Here is a 15,784-nt window from a genome sequence, read left to right as displayed (position 1 = left end):
AAAACAAGGTTTTTGCCACAGCACCCTCTCTGACAGATTTCACAACCTGCGATGAACCAATTATGGATGCACTGAATGACTACTCAGTCATGTCTCCAGGTGTTTATGTCTGCAACAGAGCAAGTCTTAACCATCCAGATGTAATGTCTACTACCTCATGACTAACTTGAGAGCTACTGTTAGCATAATGTAAACACGTTAGTACAGGCAAAATATAGACTGAGGGTTAAGTTATTTTAAATAAAATAACTCAACTTCCCTCATTGGCAGAGATAAACTTCAGCCATCAGAACAACTAAGATGACCCCATGCACAACAGCACAAAGGTCAGTCATTAACATACTGTTCCACAGTTTGGACTAGCCCCTACAAAAAATACCTGATCCTAATCTTAATGTCCCTTTGACATCTTAGCACTGCTGTTATTCTTTTGTGAAGTGTCCAAATGTTTGGGATAGTGCACAGGAATGGTGCCAGTAAGAATTTGCAGAGGTCTAGGCTTGTTGCTGTTACATCATCACTCAACAAGAGGATATTATGTTTTTAGTTCTGCACTTCTCAAGTTGCCATAAACCCTAATATAGCTTAAAAATCCACAAAAAGGTCACAAAAAATGTCACAAGATGCAACAATCAAAAAATAAAATAAAAACAAAGTCTGATAAAATATCAGTTTTTATTCTAACATTTACCTTCATGCCACAGTCTGCCATTAATGTCCTTCTATGCTTTGGATAACAAAGTTGAGCATCTGGGGAAAAAAGTCCTCAACAGCCATCAACAAAAATTTTGTTGTCATTGGCAACAAATAAAGTCCACTTTCAACTTAATTCAAGGACAGCAACAGGAGAACAGAAATGAATAGTCAAATGTAACTTCCAAAATGCTTTATGCACAAATAACACTCAGGTAATAGTTTTTTCTTTTCTTTCTTTCTTTCTTTTTTTTGTTTTATGTTTTTTAGAATAAAATGATATTTGAATAACATTTACACATCAAGCTGACGAGACTGGGATCTCAATCACAATACTACTGGAAATGTAACTTATGCAATCCAGTAATGAACATTCAAGATGTCAAAAATTACCATGTTGACTCAGCTATCAGGGATAGTGCTGCAAATTACCTCATAACATGCACTGAAGCGTAACACAAGTGGCCATTCAAAAAACAAAACAATAAATAAATAAATAAATAAAAGATGTTAAATTAAAATTGTGCCTCAAGGAGTCATTATTTTGGGTGATATGCCAAAATGATTTTTCTCTCTTATGTAAATGCATAATTTTTCAGGATGCAGGGTCCCTTTGGCTTCTTATGACACTTGCTCAGTGTATTTGCTGATGTACACTTTTCACTTTCACTATTGCACTTTCCATCATTTTCTTCACCTACCATTCACATACTTATTATAAGCAACTGTGCATGCAGATTATGTACATTTTTAGCTTTGTCATGGTGTCAGTGGGTATATTTTCTGAAATGATTTGTCTGTTTAAAAAAGAAAAAGCCAATTTGCTGCAACTAGTTCAATTTCAAGCTGTAAGTAGAAAACAATTAATATTCACAAGGCATTAAGGGGAATACGCTTACTATGAGTTTTATCTGAAGATTGATACTACTCACATATCTGTTAAATATGAAACGACAGCTAGCTTAAGGTTCATGTAGCGTAAAGATTTGAAGCAGAGAAATATGTACAGCTAGCCTGTTTCTATCAAAAAGGGTTAAAAATGAATATACTAACATCTCTGGTGACTCTAGGAAGTCCTTGCTCCTGGCCAGGATACAGTCCACACTGCCATAACCTACCATAGTGTACATCATAGATTAGCTAACAGGGGCTGACCCAGAAACAGGCAGGCTGGTGGATAGTGGTTTCCCAGAGTGCCCAGTCTTTGCGCTAGGCTTAGCTAAGTAGATACTTGTAGCTTCATATTTAACAATCAGAAGTGGTATCAATCTTGCCAACATGTTAAACTATTCCCTAAAAATCCACTCTAGAGATGCAACCTCACAGCTGGATGTTTTTTGACAAAGTAAGGCACAGTGACTAAAACAAGTTAATGCTTTTTTTGTTTTTGTTTTCAACATTTGAATAACCGCGAGCGTCACAATAAAACTGTGTCAGATAAATAAAGGTATTTTTTCTCTTGGAATAGTTTTCAAAACAGGGAATTCTGTCAGCATCACTGAAATACGTAAAATGAAATTTACAAGATAAAACTAACATCAGGGCAAACATGAGTACCAAAAGAAAAACATGTTATAGCTGGATGAATGCTTGTGTGCTATTTTACATACTGTAAGAACAACAGACACAATCACAGTCCAACATGAAAAGTTCTTCACAACTTTAAAAATAGTAACATTTCCTGTATCCCCACTATTCCAGACACCCATTTATGACCAATGCCAGTTAGCGTTTTTCACCAGGGGTCTGATTTTCATTAATATACAAGCCCACAAGTTATGTGCTATAAAGTGTTCCTTCTCCTCACAGCTTTAAGTCTGTGTGAGAGCTGATCCTTTCTCTCCAGTGCTTTTGAGGAGCTGGTCCTTCCCCTGTTGTGGAGAAGACTGCTTCCCGTCAGTATTTTCCCAGACTTCATATCAGGTCATCAGTCTTTACTGGCTCTCACGAGCCTTTTTGATTCCAACTTGGGGCAGGAGGGAAGGGAGTAAGAATGGGTGGAGGATCAAATGTGTTGTCTGCTGGAAAAAGGCAGTCTCAGGTGCAGTGTGTGGACACGGGGAGGAAAACGATGGACCAAAGACAAATGAGAGTTGCATACTGTGGACACCAGGGACAGAATGGAGGGAGGTAGATGACCAGATGGGTTGGAAGGATCTGGGGCACAGGAGGGGCCCTATGAGGCCAGTCTAACCCTCATCTTCAATCTCTTCTTCCAGAGCCTCCTCAAACACTCTTTCTGGTAGCCTGAAGCACTCCTCAAAAAAGTTCACCAAGGACTGACTGAGATGCTGCCTCGTTGCTTCACTGTGGATGAAGTGGCCCTCGTCTGGGTAGATCTTAAACACAAAGAATAAGGGAAGAACATCACTTGAATTCAGTGTTTAGTAATTCTTAATTTTTTTTTAATTTAACCAAAATTAATTACAAAATCATTTACTGAACTTCTAGGGGACTAGCATCCATGCTAGTCATGCTACTAATATGATTACTGAATGGTATATCTGAAGAAACTGGATACAAATGACATTTTTGGTCTTTAAAAATCTTTTTTTGATGCTGATGAAATAATCTTCTGAAGTGTGCAGCAGGGTGGCACAGTGGTTAGCACTGCTGCCTCACTCTGTGGACTTTGTTCTTCGATTGCAAGGAGGCTACAAAGCTCTGTGTTTCGTGAGGTAAATTGGTCTTTCTGTCAATAGCGTCTAAATATAGTGTACACCTACAAAGAAACACAGCAAAGTTTTTATCTCAGGTAGCTAAAATCAGTTTTCATGCTAACAGCTTTACTTTGTTTAGTTCCTCTGCTGGTTGGCAGCCATCTATCATTTGACATGGACTGTGGATCAGAACCTCACACAATCAATTGATTTCAGTTTTATTTATATACCACCAAATCACAATATCAGTTGCCTCAAAGCACTTTTTATTATAAGGTATTGACCCTACAATAATACCATCCTGGCTAAGTGAAAACAACAGTTTACTCCAGGTGTGTCAAACACAAGGCCCAAAATCCAGCCCAATGGATGGCTTTGGAAAATATGAAGGAGGGCATACATTTTGCGTTTATATGCAGGAAGCGTTTTCCTGCATATAAAGACCTCCCCTACGACAATTTATACTATAGCAGAGTAATTAAGTAATAGATCAATTAATAACAACTCTTTCTTAATTATGTAGAAAAACTGAAAAATGTTATTGAAATTTCAGATCTTTTTACATTTAGGGATCTCAGGGATTAAATGTGTAGTTGAACTGTTATTACTAACAGACAAGGTATCTTCACTGGTCTGGCTCACTTACGATTAGATACCTGTTCAGCTGCATGTCAACGCAAATATCTAATAACATGACAGCAGTTCAGTACAGTTAGGCATGCACACATGCTCCAAATAAGCAACGGAATAGGGAAGAAAGGTAATTTTAGTAACCTTTAATGTATTATTGGTGCCAGTAAGACTGGTCCGAATATTTCAGAAACTGCTGCTCTACCAGGACCATTTCTATGGTTTAAAGAGACTAGTTTGAAAAGTGAGTGGTAGTTCTCTTAGTGAAAATGCCTTGTTGATGTTAGAGGAGAATTGTCAATCCACTTTGAGCTGATAGGAAGGCAATAGTAACTCAATTAACCATTTTATTATAACCTAGGTATACAGAAAAGCATCTCTTAATGTGCAACATGTCCAACCTAGAGCAGCTAAAGACCACACCAAGTGTTCAGAGCATGAAGGTTTCAGTTTTCCTGTTGCAACACTGGGATGGCATATACAGGGTGTTATCAAAAGAATAATCCGGTTATAAAAGGCTATACCTTTTAAAGTAATGTACATAGAAGCTTGGTTTAAATTTTTAAATACATGGCTGAACATAAAGTTTTACATATAAAACTTACAATGTTCACAAGTGCTCAATATGTCGCCCTCCACACGCATGGCAAATGTCCATACGATAGTTAAACTTGTCCCAAATTTTTGGGAGCATGTTTGGACTCACTGTAACCACTGCTACCTACCAGCAACTATGTGAAACTCGTGAATCCCCTCTTTCTAACAGTACATGTTTCGCTTGTTACTGGTGTAGGGCTGCAGAATTAAAGCACTTTGAAACTGGACGACTCTTGTTTGATATACCCTGTAAAATATAAAAGCATGGATCCTGTCTTGCATCCATGGTTCAGGTTGTTGCAGTTGTGTAATGGTATGGAGGATATTTTCTTGTCACACTTTGAGCTCCTTAGTACCCACTGAGCATTGTTTAAATGCCATAGCCTACCTTTGTGATAGCAGCCGACTAACACGTCATTTCGCTCAAATCATGTCAAACTGGTTTCTTGAACACAACAGAAAGTTCGCTGTACTCAAATGACTGAATTTGGGATGTGGTGAAATGGGATATTCACATCACTGATGTGCAGCCACTAGAGCTGGGCGATAGAACGATAACGATATGTATCGCGATATAACTTTTACTCGATAGAGAAATTAAGCTATCGCGATAGACCTCGCCGCTCTTGTCCTCAACAAAAAAAAAAAAAAAAAAAAAAAAAAAGGTCAGTCAATCCAAATTAAGTAGCGCAGAGCCGAACCAATCACAGCCGCAGCGTCACGTCGCGTGACTTGTTACGTACAGCGCAAGTGCCAAGCCGCACGTGTGTTTGTTTGGGTAGCAGCCAGCGGGTAATGGAGCCAGCGCGTAATGGAGGAAATGAGTGTGCCGACTAGAAAAATCAACCGAGCGTGACCGAAGAGAAAACTTTGAATCTGTACCAGAATAATTAAGATAGTTCTGAAGGCAAAAGAGGTTCCAACCTGGTATTAGCAAAGCTTATAAACTATCTAGTAAGTGTATATTACCAGAGCTCAAAGTGTTTTTCAACCGACAGTAACTAAGTGATAGTGTTTATTTGAACCCATCATAAACTAGTAGAGACCTAATATTAATACTGTGCACACTAATGTGTCTGTTGGTCAGTAATGAGCTTTGATGAACATTCGCCAGCAGAGCAATGTGTTATAAAGGGATTAGTCATGGTGTTAATGCAGGATGCCCAAGGAGGTCTTATAATCTCATTATGTGTGAGGCAGACATTGTGAAGGGCTAATCCTCTGCCTGCTGCGAGACCACCACTGGGATCACAAAGCTCCCAGAGGTTGGACTGAACAAGGAAAAGAAAGACTGCATACCTGTAGGGTGTAGTTGGCCTTTTCACTGATGAGCTGGGCAATGAATTTCGCTGTATGTTGAAAGTGGACTTTTTCTAAAGAAACCAAATGAGACAGATTATTGTTTATCTTTTACATATTCAGTTATGAAGATGATTATAATTCCTGACCTACCGTCAGCTGTAGGATGGATAATCAGAAACTTCTTATCCATAAACTGAGACGCTCTGTGGGCTAAATTTGCCATCTAAAAAACACATTTCAGCAGATTATTTTGATAATTATTACAACTGGAAAGAAAATGAAAAAAAAAAAAAAAGTAATAAAATCTTACCGTGTATGCTCTTGTGTCAGGTTTGGGCAGTCCAAGGTATCTCTCAGAAAATGCAGAAGCTAGAGGGGGAAATAGGCTTCGGTTATCTTTTATTAGCTTTGTTGTTAAGATCAAATCAAATCTTCCATTAATCACTCTTTGTTTGAGGGTGGTTTTTTATCCCTATGTCTAAATATATTCAGCCATCTACATATTCCTTAGTTTTGAGGCTGTTACAAGAGTCTTCATTTGCAATTCCGCAATTCCAGTGTCATGGCACGTCTCTCACCGCCTCTGGCAGAGCGAGAGAAATCAAATAGATAGGAAATCAGTCACACCGCAACGCCCAGCTCCTCCTTAATTTGCACTTTCCTGACTCGGTGCGCCTCCAGCTACAACAGCACCGCGCCTCGTTCCTTGTTCCCTGCGTCTCTCGTACTGTCACTCCCTCGGTGCACAGCACTTCTGCATTTCACACATTGTATTCCTCGGGTAGCCGAGGTGAGGCTGGTGTTGTTAACTTCGTCTGGCGCTGATGTGATTGAGTTCTAGGTTTGTCTGCACCATCATACTCATGAGTGCCTACTTGCGTGACGCAGTCCCTGAAAAGATATCCCCGCTGTGGGGTTAAAGGTGCTAGATTTGCAATCTGTCTTCCCTTTTCCTCTGAATATTCTGTCAGTGCTGCCTGAGCCTGACTGATTATGCAGGGTTACTGCATTTGTTTAGTACACGTAGTGGAGTGGTGATTTTTCAAATGCAAAAAGCTGCAAACAAACACAGCTTACCATACAATTCAAAATCTGTGATGGGTGAGAGGACAGCGCCGCATTTTACAGGAGATTCCTCACCGCTGACCAACAGGCTGGTCACATAGCCTCCATACACCTGAAGTACAACAACTGCATGTTAACACAGAGATACTTGAGTGTAGAATGGACTATTTTGGTCAATCTTTGGACCCAGAATGCACATACTGACACTATTCTTACCTTTCCAAATGCTCCGACTCTGTTTTTGTCAACATAGGGCTCCTTTAGAATAAAACTGTCAAAGATAAACATTGGTTCAGTTTGACTTTTAGAAAAACTGTCTCACAGTAGCAGCTGTAGCTCTAACTTACAAGATGTTTTAGCAGCTGTTTGCAATAAACGATCCATTATACTATATTAAATTCACAGTGTTTGTTTAACACTTGCACATTAAATGCACGTTTTCAGTTCTGCCAGACCAGCTGCTATCAGTGTGTGTGCAAAATATATTTTCATAGCAGTAACTAATGAAGAATTTACAGATGATAATGTAAATTTATTTGTGTGTGTGTGCGTGTGAATAAATGTGGCTTTAAGATCTGGCAGATGACTTCTGCAAATTACACAGTTTAATGTGTTTTTCTCAATAAAGCAGCACGACTTTATCCACATACTTAAGTGCATCCTTCTGATCCTGCTCCTCAAACACGCCCAGTTTCTTCTGGATCCGATGCAGCAGGTTGGTGCCCTGGAAGCCGCTGCCTTGCCCGTCACAACGCAGCACGATGGCGCCGAAGCTGCTCACCAGCACCGTGGCCCAATCCAAGTGAAACTGCTCTGACACCATCTGGTCACCAGGTGTCCCATCGCTGCACCACAAGCAGAGCAGTGAAGTGAAATCGAGGCTACCACAAGTGATGTGATCCTTATTTCAGTCCTAACTTTGTGTCCATGTGAAAATAAAGTGCATAACCTTATGTCCCAATTTTCTGCAGTCTATTTTTTAAATTAAACATTTGAGCTATACAGCGCAAGAAAAGCAACAGCAGATGAACAGAAAACAGAGAAAAATGGGGACATGGAATAGAAAAACTTACTCAAAATCAACGGCATGCCTGCTAAATGGTGTAAGAGTTTCAACTGCAAGTTATGACTGTGATGAAGAGGTGAAATAATTCCTAATGATTTAAACTTCTAATAAATCATTTTTACAGGTATGAATGACGATACAATAAATTATAGTAGTGTGTTTTTTTTTTCTAAAACGGTGAGAAACCTAGATCTGACCTGGAGAATAAAAATATAGTTCAAGGCTGGAAGAAAGGAACGCTCATGAAAAAATGGTGGAGAGGAGGTTCAGTTTGTCACAGTGTAATTATTATCCAGCAGGTGTCAGGGACAAAGAAATTTATCTGCTTGGCATGTTTGCATTGATATGGACGGATATGTCCTCATATAACTTGGAGTGGAGACTGCATTGCTAATAGACACACACTTTTGTTGATACATACACAAGCAGGAGCAGAGGGTAGTGTGACGTTTCGACAAAGCCAGCTGGTTTCAGGATCTGCATCGACAAGGCTGCAATGTCAAGTCAAACAACTGTTACACAAAAGCAACTAAGGTCTCTTTCACAAACACAAAACATAACCCCTGGTTCTGTGCACTAAACTTTCTAGCTGTTAGTGCCGCAGTTTTGGATTGCTAAATTAAGTCAAATTGTATGGATGTCTATGAGAAAATGCCTTAATTTATTATCTTTTCGGAGGTAATAGACTTCATGGCTTCAGTTGCTAGCTTAGCAATGCATGTTCAAAGTAAGCTGGATCATGACTGTAGCACAGAAAACAACCCATTTTATATGCTTAAGAACCACAGATAGCATAACTTATGGACACAGCTACTGTGACATCACCTGTTGGCTTCTGAAGGCCAGTTTTGAAGCCTTGAGATGAGCATTTTCATGGCTTGCTGAAAAATTGATGTGACAGGTCTGGCTCTCAAACCGCTTGCTCATTTGACAAGAACTTGTGATTAACAATGAAGAGGAAAATGCCACAGAAATTCCTTTTTGAAACATGATATGGTCGAGATTTACGAAAAAAGTGTGACCAAAAATGGGAGACTAAAACCACATACATACAACAAACTGTTCATAGAGGCCAAGTCCAAGGCTATTTTCCCATTCGCTTCTATATGAATATTTCCCTAGAGTTATCATTTTCCATTTAGAGTGATTTTAATCTGGGCCCACATTTTTCATCTGGCGTTAAACAAATATTAAAGCAGGGTTTTAGAGCTCATGTCACCATATGAGCATTCAGTGTCGTCTGGTTCTCAGGCAGACCTGCCCCTTATTCCTCACATCTGGCTTCAAAACATGAAGACAGCCATCATGATGGCTATGTCCATCTTTTACATACAGTCTACAAATAAAATATATTTCAAACTTTATGGGTTTTTTTTTTTTTCTTTTTTAATCAGGAATCAGTTTGTTTTGATTGACAAACATCTTTTGGCTCAGTTTACCTCAGCTCCGTGGCATCTTTTAATATAAAAAGAAGTGAAATAAGCTCTGTATTACTCCATCATTAGCATTAAGTTCCTAATAATATGCCATTATACAGTAAGAGTCTGGTGGTCTGATACATACTATAGTCGTCCATGTTGATCTCCTTGTACTCCACTATGGGCATCTGCATGGACTCCAAGGTCAGCCTCACTTTCTCATTGCTCTCCAGTTTATAGACTTCTACAATACCTGAAGAGAGTATGTGAGATAACAGTTTACAGTATTTTTGTCAGGCAGCTCATGTTTCAAATGACTGATTTGTTACAGGAGCAGAATAGAGAGTAATCTCCTTATAGATGTGCTACATAAAAATTTTAGAGGCGATAAGAAAAATCTCCCCCCCCATGAAACCTAAACATAGATGTTGTAGAGGAGATGTAAAAGCAGGCACCAAATCAAGACGGCCAAATTGGAATGAGATGAGGAGACTTCATACACTAATTCTAATGTGATCTTGTCTCTACCATTGCTTACAGCAGGACATTAGAAAGACCTACAGGTCACTTAGAAAGACATGCCTTTAAATGCAGCATACTGAGTGGCAGGAAAAAAATGGATTGCACTTACAAAAATGCTGTTGTGAAGGTGAATACATCGAATAATATATGGTAATGAAATTTACAGAGTTGTTTTTTAACATATTCAGGACGGGGAGATCTCATTACTTAAAGATGATAAAGACTGGCACACACATACACACTGTAGTAATCAAATAACAGTATGCTGATAGTGCTGTTGGGCAGGTTATAATCTAATGAGGACATCCATTGTGAGGAGTAATGTCATTACGTCTGTCATGCCACACTTGGCCTGTAGACAAACAGTGACTCAGTGCAAAGGTGATCACTTTGCACTACACTGCAAACACTTCTGCCCCCTTTTGACAAGGTCAGGTTAAATATAGCAAATATGGTAATGTAGAGAAGGTCATTTCTAATGTGTTTCATTCCATTCAGGCTTGTAAATATTCATTTGTGTCAAAAGGTAGCTTCCAGGGCTGAAAGAGGAAGCAGGAGCGTCAAAACTGGAGTTCTTTATAAGGCCACTAGGGGCTAGCCCCTAAGGTGAGTCAAAAATCTGTTCAAATTCTAATTCAGGCGAAAAATTATAGCTTGTGTACAGCTAATTTCCTCCTACAAAAGTAAATACAATTCTTCTTTAAAAATAAATAAATAGATTTTTAGTTTAAAACTCACACATTTAAACTTTATTAAGAATGTGGATACAGACAGGTAGCAAGGGCGACATTGTTGTGAAGTTTGAAGATCATCCATAAAAAACTGTGGGTAATAAAAAGCTTTTACAGATTTTCCACGTTTGATGTGACCCTGATTTCACCAAAATTAACTTTTTAACTTTGTAAATTTGGACATTTTAACATGAGAAGCTAAGGCAATGACTTGCTTCTGGAGCCAGCCACTAGAGGAAATATACTTTTTGACATGGAGACCTGCTGCTTGGTTGAAATACTCACTTTCTCTGTCTTGTGTCTCACTTTCTGTGTCTCTCTGTGTCTTGTAAACAGCCACAAACGGGATGTCCGGCCCTAAAAAGAAGATCAGAGCTCAAATACTATGTATCTTTATATTTGACCATGACATGTGGACATTCTGACTTACTATGGACTGTTTAAAAAAACAATTTATTTTTAAATCACCATAATATTAATACATAGGTTGCTGTATTTACTATTTGTTTATAGCAAGGGAAAAGTGTATGTTTCCTAACAAATGCACACTGATGCCACAGTGTCCTTCAGTGAATGCACAAAAAGAAAAAAACAAAACAAAACCCTGAAAGATACCAGATCATTTGTCTGACAGACAAAGAAGCACATCTTTGCTTATTCAGTTTATGTAATGCAATAGCTCTAATAGCTTTTCCATATCTAGGCCACAAACAGAGGCACAGCCCTAAAACCTCAGACTGCAGGGAGGAGGGGCAGCAAATGAAGAGATTGATGCACTTAGCAAATTGAGAATAAAATAGAGGAACACTGTGGTTGTATTTGTCGAAGAGCAAACCAGCCGCTCTCTCCCTGGCTCCTTTTTCTCTCCCTTACACTCCCTTTCCTTGTGATTATGATATTATAATCTCATCACATGAGATCACAGGCAGGCTGTGAAGGAAAGAACTGCACTACAAATACATGAGGTACAAGATTATTGACTGTCAGAGACTGTCAGAGGTTGAGCACAAAGGGTGTGATTGCATTTTGGTCGGTTCAAGTCTGATCTTAGATCAGTGGTGATCAGTTAGCAAGTATTGACACTGAAGTGTTACATCAGTGATTAAATATTGAGGCTACAGGCTTCAAGTCAGACTGAGACACAGTTTCTGCTGCGGCATGACAACAGTGCTGTGACATTTTGATATTTCTCTGATCACCAGGAGAAGATTGTCTCTTCTTTTGATATTGAATAAATGGATCAAAGGTAGGAGAAGTGCAATGATATGGGATCTCTTTTTTTAATGGTGAAAGAAGCTTTTGACATTGTGACAAGTAAAGTCATCCGAGCACCGGCTCTGTTTTTGCCACAGTGCTGTCACTTTTCGGTGAACTACCTACCAGCAACACAACAGAAATATGAAATCATTTTAGCAACAACATCTCACCAAAAGAAAATTGGTAGAAACATTTTTACTACAGTGTAATTTCTAAGTACTGTACTGTATGTTTTATATATACTTCACCTCATTTCAAAGACTTTGCTACAGTTGCTCACATTTACATACAAAACATATGATTAGTATATAAAATATCATTACAGGTTTTAATATCGTACACGCACTGTATACATGTTATTGTACATCACTGAGAAAGAGGAAGTAATACAAGAGCACTATTGCACAGATCCCCCCAAAGGGCAGGGGCTATACTAAAACGCTGATATTTTATACTGATGTCATTAATTTTCAATAATGACATCTCCATCGTGACATCATCGTTTTCATAGATCATTTGTGTGGTCCAGTACTGTTAACATGGAAATCTAGTGTGATATATTAATCCTTTGTGTGTCATGGTGAAGTCATACACTGCTGTACTGAAAAAAATATTTTAAAGAGCTCAAAGAAAGTGCTTGTCCCACAATGATTTGAAGTTTGGAGATGATCCAGTGGAAACTAAAGCCTTTTCCTAATCTGTGTGACTGTGACCTTTGACCTATTAGCATTATATACTAAAATGGTGTGTTTTATCGTCTTTACACATATGACTGGAGCAGAATTGGCTGAAATCCTTGGCTTCTATAAGCTGTAAAACATACATAAACACATGAAATTATATTTTTTTATAATGTATATTATATATATTATAATTTTGTATGTCATGTAACTTTATAGGCCATCGAACTGAAAAAAAAAATGCCCGTACATCTTTCTCCAGGCCTTTTCGTAAGATATAGTACTCGATTTATCATATTACAAAAACTGATCTTGGAGATTTTTCACATTTGGTGTGACCCTGATTTTAACATCTGTCTGATGCTAAATCTTCAACATCAGACAGATGTTGAAGCTTAATAAAAGCATTACTTGAATGTGCATTCAAGTACACCAAGCTACAGATTACTGAGAGAAACCACTTTGAACCAACAGACACACCTATAGCAATGACTACAAAAGCGATCCCTTTTATGTGATTAAATTATTACAGTAAGTCAAAGGACACATACATGACTAGCAGTGTAGGATGTGTATTCTCTTAAGTGTAGCTAATTTATTATCATATAAACTTCAAAACAAACAAAATTTTAAAGCTTAACATTATGACACAATATGACATTGTATCCAATGTGTACCCTCTGGCTTATGCTTATCATGTGTAATACAACAGGATATTATGTGGTTGCATTTTAACAGCCTGCACTTCTCTTTCGACTTCTTCTTTCTAAAGCTTTTTACTGTTTTGAGGCTTTTAAATATTCATTTATGCTTTTAAAGGCTAATTTAACATCTGGCCAGGGGTCAACAGTTGAAAAATTACCCAGTGGTAATCTAGTAAACTCACTGGTACACTTGTAGTAATGTTGATTAATGTGTATTGTCCCTGAAGGTATAAACAAATAAGAAATGCAAACTGGAGGATTGGCCATTTATATGATGGCTGATTTATCATCACAGAATTGCATTGTCTCCTTGCACATAGGGCACACTGTGATGTAATAAAAATAGCAATGCCCATTTTAAAAGTTTGCACTCATGCACTTTGTAACTTCATTGTCATTGTTAAAAGAGAGTCCTGTGTGACATCTTTAAGTGGATAAGCTAAACAGAGGCTGAATTCACACATGGTACTACCTTGGCAGTTGAGCAGGAAGTAGCTCATGTTGAGGCTGAAGGAGCCACTGATATATCCACAGCTGTTGGACAAGGCGCAGGTCAGACAGCGACGGTTGAATGAACCAAATGTGTCCGCACTATGGAAATAAATATGAGTGTTTGTTTTTAACATTGAAACTAAAAAACACTTTTTCCCAACTATCAAAGCCACTAGTTTTTCAAGTGCAGTGTAAGTTCGAACAGCTAATACCTGTACAGATGCCTTCGCTTTGGACCATCTTCAGTGCTCAAGAAGTATCTGTGTAAACATAAAAAACGCAAAAATGGAATGACAGTCATGTATAATTGTTATTTTTGGTCTACTCTGTGACTTTAGCAGAGCTGTGTTCCCCAGTCAGCTTTGGGACTACCCCAGTAATACCCCGACTAGAAAAGATGTTTTATAAAAGAACCCAGAACAGAAATGGGACAAATCTTACCCCCATTTGGCTGGGATTTTTTCAAATCCCTGCAACTCTCAGGGAAAAAGAGGAACTGTGTGTCTATATATGTTTGGATGAGGGTATAAATATGTGAAGTCATGTTAGTCCGGGGCGACCGTGGCTCAAGGGGTTGGGAAGCGTATCTGTAACCGGAAGGTTGCCGGTTCGATCCCGGGGCTCTCTGTCCTGGTCGTTGTGTCCTTGGGCAAGACACTTTACCCTACTTGCCTACTGGTGTTGGCCAGAGGGGCCGATGGCGCGATATGGCAGCCTCGCTTCTGTCAGTCTGCCCCAGGGCAGCTGTGGCTACAACCGTAGCTTGCCTCCACCAGTGTGTGAATGTGAGAGTGACTGAATAGTGGCATTGTAAAGCGCTTTGGGTGCCTTGAAAAGCGCTATATCAATCCAATCCATTATTATTATTATTAGTCAGATCACAGTGGGAGTGTAATTATCAGGGAGTGATGGGAATGAGTCACACTCCTCATGGGTGCAATGGAGACTCGAGGCAGTTTTTATGTGTGTGCATTCAGGGCAGTTTGTTGTGTGGAATTGTTTGAGGTGGCACAGTAGAGCATCTATTTCCCAATATTTCAGCCCTAAAGACCATATATACCTATAATAAAAATGAAGAATGATTTTATTGTCAAACCACTGAAACAATGGGCTTGCCTCTGTCCATGGTGCTGAATTTCTAACCTTGTTTATCTGTTTATCATTTATGACCACATAAGACTCTTCAAGCGTACCTTGCAAGTTATGGGTTGGGCACCCTTTTGCCTTCAATCCTGTCTTAATTCTTAATGACATAGATTCATCAAGGTGCTGGAAAAATTCTTAGAGATTTTGGTCCATATTGACATGATAGCGTCACACAGTTGCTGCAGATTTGTCTGCAGATGCCACAGTGCAAATCTCCTGTTCTCTTATATCACAAAGGTGATACCTGGATCCAGATCTGGTGACCGTGAATTCCATTTGGGTTTTCCAATCTTCTGTTGCCCAATTTTGGTGTGAATTGTAACCTCAGTTTATTCTAAGCTTATTGGAGTGGCACTCAGTGTGGTCATCTGCTGCTGTACCCCATCAAGGTTCAATGTGTTGTGCATTCAGAGATTCTCTTCTGCATATCTTAGTTGTGGTGAGTTGTTACTTGAGTTACTGTTGACTTCCTATCAGCTCAAAGCACTCTTGGAATTCTATCCTGACCACTGGCATCAACGAGGCATTTTCACCCAGGGAGCTATTGTTAACTGGATATTTTTCATTTTTTTGACCATTCTCTGTAAACCCAAAGAAATGTAGATGAAGAGAGTATGGGTAAATATCAACAGATCAACCTGCCTGGCACCAACAACCACGCCACAGTCAAAGTAAGCTAAATAATTTTTCTTTGCCATTCAAAGCTTGGTTTAAAGTTCTGCAGATATTTTTGAGGTTACATAACCCAATTAGATGTTTGCGTTAATGTGCAGTTGAACAGGTGTATCTAACAAAGTGGGTGGTGAGTATAGAGTAAATGT

General features: G+C 38.8%; 1 protein-coding gene across 5 annotated transcripts in view; it reads right to left on the bottom strand.

Annotated features, from left to right (window-relative positions):
- Window positions 1-656: 656 nt before the first annotated feature.
- The window catches only part of dpp6a (dipeptidyl-peptidase 6a), a 358,152-nt gene continuing 343,024 nt past the window's right edge, over window positions 657-15,784 (bottom strand). For all 5 annotated transcript variants that reach the window (XM_076888303.1, XM_076888304.1, XM_076888305.1 and 2 more), the window contains 12 exons: window positions 14,030-14,077; window positions 13,798-13,916; window positions 10,970-11,041; window positions 9,577-9,684; window positions 8,435-8,504; window positions 7,598-7,792; window positions 7,164-7,218; window positions 6,960-7,059; window positions 6,193-6,251; window positions 6,033-6,105; window positions 5,880-5,953; window positions 657-3,032 (listed from right to left, as the gene is read on the bottom strand). In XM_076888303.1, coding sequence (XP_076744418.1) covers window positions 2,883-3,032; window positions 5,880-5,953; window positions 6,033-6,105; window positions 6,193-6,251; window positions 6,960-7,059; window positions 7,164-7,218; window positions 7,598-7,792; window positions 8,435-8,504; window positions 9,577-9,684; window positions 10,970-11,041; window positions 13,798-13,916; window positions 14,030-14,077 — 1,123 coding nt within the window. In that variant the 3' untranslated portion in view covers window positions 657-2,882. The remainder of the gene's footprint in view (window positions 3,033-5,879; window positions 5,954-6,032; window positions 6,106-6,192; window positions 6,252-6,959; window positions 7,060-7,163; window positions 7,219-7,597; window positions 7,793-8,434; window positions 8,505-9,576; window positions 9,685-10,969; window positions 11,042-13,797; window positions 13,917-14,029; window positions 14,078-15,784) is intronic.

The sequence above is a fragment of the Maylandia zebra genome, linkage group LG9, assembly GCF_041146795.1.
Source record: "Maylandia zebra isolate NMK-2024a linkage group LG9, Mzebra_GT3a, whole genome shotgun sequence".
Classification (NCBI taxonomy): domain Eukaryota; kingdom Metazoa; phylum Chordata; class Actinopteri; order Cichliformes; family Cichlidae; genus Maylandia; species Maylandia zebra.
This window is presented reverse-complemented; position numbering and strand designations above follow the sequence as displayed.